This window comes from Asparagus officinalis, chromosome 8, assembly GCF_001876935.1.
Source record: "Asparagus officinalis chromosome 8, Aspof.V1, whole genome shotgun sequence".
NCBI classification, from domain to species: Eukaryota; Viridiplantae; Streptophyta; class Magnoliopsida; order Asparagales; family Asparagaceae; genus Asparagus; species Asparagus officinalis.
Genome location: NC_033801.1, coordinates 45181602 through 45189274, shown reverse-complemented (window position 1 = coordinate 45189274; position 7673 = coordinate 45181602). Strand labels below are relative to the sequence as shown.

Below are 7673 nucleotides of genomic sequence, written 5' to 3'. Positions count from 1 at the left end.
TCGGCCAGCTTGATATAACGCATGCGGATGGTGCCATACGCTTTTCAGAGAAGTCATTGGATGATTTGGTTCCTGTTTACATTCAAGAGCAGATTCAAGCTCTGATTCGAGATAGTGAGAAGCCATGGGGAGAAGAATGCAGCTCTCTCATAAGAAGACACTGGAACTCAAAATCTAGCCCGAAAGGTAGAAGGCTGATTGGAGTGCACGCAGTGGGGTTATATGCAAAGAGGTAAGAGCGTATCCTCTATTGGGAAAAGGATTCAAGAACACAATTGGTTGCCAAGGATATGCACAGCTAGTTTCTGGAGCGCGTTATTACAATGAGGGTATTTTCACCTGTTGTGAGAGCAGTTGCGTCGATTCTATTAATGCATGTTGGCACAGCTGGATTTTGGATTGGTCCAGATGGCCTCTAATGGATGTGAAAACAGCTGTCTACATGAGGATTTAAGAAAGAGGAGGATCTACCATGACCACAACCTATGGGTTCAAAGCCCGCAGGAAGAATGAAGTGTACTGCAAGCTGAAGAAGCTCTCTTTACGATTTGAACGCAAATCGCGCGACAGATGGTACAAGAGATTCGACGGCTTATGATTGCCGGAGGGTACACGAGGAGTCCCATAACCGTGTGTTTACATGCCACAATCTACAGACATTGGGAGATATCATGTATGCCGGTTATTATATGTGACGATATGCTCATAGTTCCAGGAATATTCAGTATTAGAAAGTTGAAAAAAGGACTATCTGTCATCCGAATTGAGATGAAGGTTCTTGGAGAAGCCAAAGAAAGATAATGGTATGAGATCGAGGAGAGACAGGGTGAAGGGTAAGTTGAAGTTGCACAGAAGAGCTTACTTGCAGAAGATGCTGAAGATAATTCGAGTTATGGATGCAATGCCAAGCGGTTGAGTACGTCCATTACTCCCACTTTTAAGCTATACCTAAGATGTCACCTTTTTCAGGTGAGGATCGGAATACATGTCCAAAGTCATCCATATGCCAATTGCTGGTGGGTAGCTGATTAGTCGATGGTGCTGTAAAGGCCAGATTTAGGTCAGCAGGCCCAGGAGCATGGTAGCCAGGTACGGATGCAGACCCCGAAGGTCAGTTGGAGCCGTAAGTGATTCTGAACGGCTTATCAAATGGGTACCGTGGATGTTTGTTTGGTATTTTCAGAAGAATGAGAAGACAGGGCAGGATTGTATTGGTTACGTGGATTCTGATTATGCGGGGGATCTGGACAAGCGCCGGTCTACTAGCGGATATGTGTTTACACTAGCAGGAGCACCGGTGTGTTGGAGATGCACACTTCATTCTACAGTGGCTCTCTCCACTACGGAGGCAGAGTATATGGCGTTGACTGAAGCTGTGAAGGAGGTTTTGTGGTTGCAGGGATTATTGGAGAACTTGGGGATCGCACAGGAGACCCTTCGGGTATATTGTGATAGCATGTCAGCTATCTATTTGGCGAAGAACCAGGTTTATCATGCACGCACGAAGCATATCGATGTCAGATTCCATTTTGTTCGTGACGTTTTGGATGAAGGAGACGTCATATTGGAGAAGATCCACACGAAGGACAACCCTGCGGATATGTTGACCAAAGTTGTTTCAGGCGTTAAGTTTGGTCATTGTTTGGAGCTTCTGAACATTCTTCGGTGTTGAGGCCTTTGGAGGCCATTTGGATGAACTACGTGAGGCTTGATTCCTTGGGCAAGAGGATACGTAGGCAGTCTTTACGATGCAGCCGGTTTGGATTAATTGATGGGGGTAAGATCGTTTGGACTCTCGTTCGGGTTCTCGACTTGTTGTGGATTGAGTTCGTACTGGACACAACAAGTGGGACATTTGGTTGCTTTGGTGTCGGCTCAGTTTTTTAGAAGAAACTTCACCGAGGTGGAGAATTGTGAACACGTCTTTTGTTCACGCGTCAAGTGGGGGCCACAACGAAAAAAAAAAAAAGGAAATTGGGACATAGGAAAACCGCGTGGGGGACCTGGCTATATATAGCCTTTTTGTTCCTAGGGTTTTCGGTGGAATAAAAAGAGCAGCGGCTTTTTTTTGTGCGGAGGCTGGGTATGGTTTTTGCGGCTACAGGAGATCAATTGCACAGAGAGCTGGGGATTTGATTTTTCGGCTGCAGGTGAAGAACACGAGGAAAAGCAAAGCTTTTGTTGGGAGTTGTTCTTTTATTTGTGCATCCCTTTGAGAGAATATTTGTAAGAGGGATTTGAGAGTTTGTTTGAGTGGGTTTAGATTGTGAGATTGTAAACCCTAGTTGTATCTCTCCCTCTAATAGTAGATCTCCCCCTCCTTGCCCCGTGGACGTAGGCTATTTGCCGAACCACGTAAAAAATTGTGTTCTTGCCGTGATTTGTAATAGCTTGTAGGATCCCTCGACGCGCAGTCCTAGAGCTGACGAGAGGACCCTCGACGCGCAGTCTTAGAGCTGACGAGAGGAAGAGCAGATATCTCACTTTGATGAGATATCTGGCTTTCGGTTCTTGTTTCCTTTGAGAAGCGAGAATTCCGTTGTGATCTAATCTCTTGTTGTGCACCTTGCGCACCGGAGGTGCTGCCGAAATTTCCGCTGCGCACAACACATCCCTCATCAGCGAACCCTCACCGTCCATCAGCAGCAGCGAATCGTACACCACTCTGAACTCCTCGACGTCGATCAGCCCGTCCTCGTTCAGGTCCACCTTCTCCATCATGCTCCTAACGTCATCAGGCGTGACGGACAGCCGAAGCCTTGTGAGGGAGTCAAGGAGCTCCTGGAAGGTGATGAGGCCGTCGCCGTTGCTGTCGAAGGATGAGAACACCGTTTCGAGATCGCTCTTCCTCCCGTTTTCGATCTCAATCATCATCGGAGGGGGCCTCGTCGTTGCCGGAGGAGGAGAGGGTTTCTTGGATTTGATGAGGAGGGAGGAGGAGAGGAGAGTGAAGAGGAAGAGGAGAGTGTAGATGATGAGGGGAGCCATGGGAGGGATTGAGTTCAGAATATTGTGATGGAGATGGGGACGTAGCTGTAATTAATTGGATCGAGAGACGAATGGAGTGCGTTTAAAGGAAAGGAAAAGATGCTCGAGAGCGCGTGGTGCTGTAGATCTCCACAACACAAAGACGCGTGAAAATTATAACGCTTCAAACAAAGGGAGGAATTATGGGGATAAAGTTTATTATTAGATCTGTACCCCTTTGATTGGCTGTTATCGGCCTCAGTTGAATGGGCTGTGTGTGACCGATGTTTACGAATGCAGAGCACATGGAGACCCTAAAATATATTCGCTTAGTCCCCTTGTAGCGCATATACGAATTAGAAAACACAACTACTTGACATCAGTTTCTACCTCATTTAGCAATCACTAGTTGGATTGCACGTGCAATGCACGTGGATTGATAAAAATAGAATAAAAAAAAGAGAAAATAAAGTTTTTTGCTGGATTGATCATCAACTCAATAATCTCTTTTTCAAATGAAATATTGTCATTGTTTCCTTCAATTCAGATTGTCGCCACGTGATCTACTATTTGTGAGTTATAAACACATTGATCTAGTACTATATCTTTGTTTATTGGTATCTTGAAATCTTTAAAAGATGGGTGACCATTCAATTTGCAAATTAAGGAATTTTGCATATGAATTTACTTGCAATATGTCCGTTAAACTTTTAGTTGTGGTTTGACTCATATTCATATTAATTTTTAGTTGTGGTTTCGCTCCTATTTACATTATCTACTATTCTCATTCAATTTTATAGCTCATTCTCTATACCATAGAAGTAAAACTAAATATATGAAGAATTATTTTCTTACGAAATTAGAGTAGGGAGGTTATGATATATTTTGTCATGTACTTTAAATATAAAAAAATTCTTTGATGTAAGGTCCCTATCAAATCTTACCCCAAACAATGTAAATGGAAAATGCTATTATAACTTACTTGCATGGAGCAATTATATTGTATATATGACATATACAATAGTCTCATGTATTTTCTAGTTCGAACTACAAAATATGCAAGAGTGGTAGTCCGTATATTTTCTGACTTTAATTACTTTTGTAATTAATATTCTCTAAATGCACGGGACTATTACTCCCGTGTATTTTAAAGATGGGTTTTTTACAAAATTGACTTCTTTTTTACACTCTTGATGGTGTAGAATAAAGAGGTCAATTTTGTTGATTATTAGGTAAAACATTCGTTTTTTCTAATATTTTTAAAAGTGATCTTTTTAAAAATTCTCTAAAATAAACTATTAATTCAAAACATGAAATGGGTGAAAAGACCTAAACATTCTAGTGATTAAATGACCCATAAATAGGAAAAATAATAATTAAAATAAAAATATATTTAAATTGAATCTAACAAGACACTTCACAGAATGAAGCATAAAATGGATCTAAGAAATTATTAAAAAGAATTAAAGAAACTAATTTAAAAAAATATGAGATCAAGGGATAGAGGGAGAGAAGACCTCACCGACATCAATTCTATTAATGTCTGGGTGTGACAACAAAATTGGTGGAGAATGTGCAAGGAGAAAAATGAATATAATAGGTGACAAAGTAGGCGTTCTTGCATAAATAGGTTATTAAGATATTTGTCCTGAAATCTTAAATACATACATGTTAGTCCCTAACATCTTTGTAATTGCTCATTTACAATGATATTACTATTTAGTATTTATTCAATTTTATTATCTAAGATTATATACCATTTTTAATAAATTATACATATGGAAACCTCGATGCTTATAGCTAGTAATTGGGCTCCACAAAATAAGTTAACTTTACATTGTAGTTTGCTATTAGTAATATTGTTGGCAATGTCATCACATTTCCTCTTTATCTTATTATTCATACTTTTCTGATGAAAGTTCTTCTTTGCTAGTCACTCAATTGGCTATATTTTATTTTTATAATATCAGAGGTTGGGATATTATTTTTTGTTTAAAAAGTGTCGACGTTACTTTCTTAAAAATATATACACAAAGTAGCAATAGTATATACTTCAGTTCAACTTAAACATTGGCTTGAAGCCATTTAGAATGAGGTCCTTTCTATGCTAGAATGGTAACATAGTGATTACACTATCCAAAAGTCTAAGTAAAAATTTCTACAAAGGTAAAGTAATTTAATATGTCAAATTAACAACTAATTTATAAAATATACATGAGCAATGCAAATAGCTATAGAAAATAATGTATATATCTTCATAAAAATTTTATTGTGAGTGACCAACTACAATCATCATAATTTAAGAATAAATATTTATTATTTTAGTTACTAATTTGATACGTGTAACTATGAAATAAATCTCAAGTAAAAATAGAAATAGAAATTGTATTATCTTGTAGCTAAATAAATAAATATTATTAAAACTCCTCTTTATATTAAATTTAAAAGCAATAACTTAAATTATTAAATGCTAAATATTAGTTCATGTGAGAAAGTAAAGTAATATGTGGTCTATATACATATATCGTCAATCGATTAAATGTATTAAAATTATAATAACCACGGTCAAAATTATATGGTGGGTTCACATTAAATATAATTTGTAAAAAAATAGTACATTAAAGTCAAAAATATTTTAACCACTGTATAGATTGTTTGAAAATTTTTGCATGTATAAACTATACTGCCTACGAATAATGATGTGTGTACTTTAGCCTAATACATTTTAAGAACAACTTACTCTTCAGTATCATTATTAATTTATGTATCTATGCATTACACTAAAAACATAATAAAAATTTAGAAAACTACAAAAAAAGCACCCTTAAAAATTTTAAAAATTGTAAAAACAAATACCTTAAACTTTTATAATTTACAAATACACAAAACTATTAAAAAATATATTAAAATCAAGAAAATACAAAAAATCATTTAAAAATTTCAAACTTTGGAGGGGTAATTTGCAATGTACTAAACTTTAAGTTTGTTTTTTTGTAAATTTTAAATCTAATAGATTTTCAATTAGTTATGTTCTTTTTAAAAAAATTATGGGTAATATCGATCATGAAAAGCTTTTCCTAAACGTATACTTTTAAAGGGAGTATTATATTTTTTATACTTTTTTTATTTTCTAGGGGTTGCTAGTAATTTTGTATATTCATTTTAGTGTCTATAGGTTAGATATTCTCATGGTGTTTTTTTTGTAAATTATGAATACTACTGATTTTTTGTAATTTTTAAACTTATAGGCATTTTCTACATATTGTAAATTATTTATAGACTATTTATAATTCCTATATTTTTTATTTACTAATGAGTTTTAAATTCTCATGGTTCTTTTTGTAAATTTTGAATTTTGAGTGTTTGTTTGTAATTTTTAAAACTTTAAGGGTGTTTTCTATAAATTATAACTTATGAAGGGGATTTTTTGTAACTCCTATATTTTCAATGTACTGTTAGATTAAAATATATTAGGATATTTATAAATTTTACAATCTTGAGGGTTTTATCTTGCAATTTGTAAAAAGTTTAGAGTTTTTATTACAAATTTCATAAATTTTTGGGGGTTGTTTGTGTTATTTGTAGGTTTTTAGTGTTTTTATAGGTTTAAAATTTTTAAGGTGTTTTTTATAAATTTTGAATTTTTAGGAGTGTTTTTGTATTTTCAAAACTTACAAGCTACTTTCTCCAATGTCAAAAAATTTTATTTTTTAGCTAGCATATATTTTTACATTTTTCAGAACTTACAAGATACTTTTTTTAATGTTAAAAACTTTTATTTTTTAGCTAGCATATATTTTTTAGATTTCTCACTGAATTAAAATAAAAAAATATAATTTTTAAGATGTTTTAATAAAATTTTAAATTTATAGGGGTATTTTTGTAATTTTAAAAACCTGGAGGATATTTTTTACAAGGTCCAAAAACTTTAGGTGCTGGCCAACATATATTTTTTAGATTTCTCTGTAAAATAAAATAAGTAAAAGATTTGAATTATATCAAACATATCTTCTTTATCCAATAACATGTTAAGTCTCATTATGGATAGGATAAATTTTATTTAATTATAAATTCAAAGAAGGTAGGAAAATTAGAATAGATTAGGATAACAATATAATATTTAAAAAAAAGTGAAGGGTAATATTAACCATGAAAAGATTTTCCCCGACTCGTACTTTTAAAAGAAGTATGATCTAGCTAGACGGGATACGTGGACAAGTGTCCTTCTAATGATATGTGAGTAAACTACTACTTGGATTTGCCTTTCAATATTTGAATTTGTGCGTGTTGATCACACAGTTAAAATTGCTTTGAGTACCGCAAGAAAATCTAAAACAAACTTCTGTGATGCAAGCTAATTTTAACTTTCTAGACATGTCAGAAATACTAATGGTGTTTGATAAATGAAATTTTGCATCATTTAAACAAACACTTGCATCATATAACTATATATATTTATTTTTTCAATATTATATATTATTATCTTATTTGTTCTATATGCATAGCTCTTCCTTTTATTTGATTCAATATCCAAATCCAATTTTATTGGTTATAGGGTACACATGAGTTTTTATAACCAAAAATTATTTGCACTTACATTCCTATTTATTCATAGTTAGCAAGTAGATGCAGATATGATAAGTATCATATTCCACTTGGTTGCGTCCTTAATGACCTTGTAAGTTACTGTGAGACTCCGTATTGTC

At 34.5% G+C, this 7673-nt stretch overlaps 1 protein-coding gene across 1 annotated transcript; it reads right to left on the bottom strand.

The window, feature by feature from the left end:
- Nucleotides 949–3133, bottom strand: LOC109821191 (calmodulin-like protein 3). The gene is made up of 2 exons (XM_020387381.1): nt 2611–3133; nt 949–1041 (listed from the first exon to the last, which is right to left on the bottom strand). Exons 1-2 carry the CDS (start codon nt 2986–2988, stop codon nt 949–951), a joined length of 471 nt encoding a protein of 156 aa, XP_020242970.1. The 5' UTR covers nt 2989–3133.

Coding starts and splice junctions, on each gene's coding strand:
- LOC109821191 (XM_020387381.1), bottom strand. CDS start 2,988: ATGGCTCCCCTCATCATCTACACTCTCCTCTTCCTCTTCACTCTCCTC. Junction 1,042..2,610: donor AGGGTTCGCTGATGAGGGAT/GTGTTGTGCGCA, acceptor TGGCCTTTACAG/CACCATCGACTAATCAGCTA.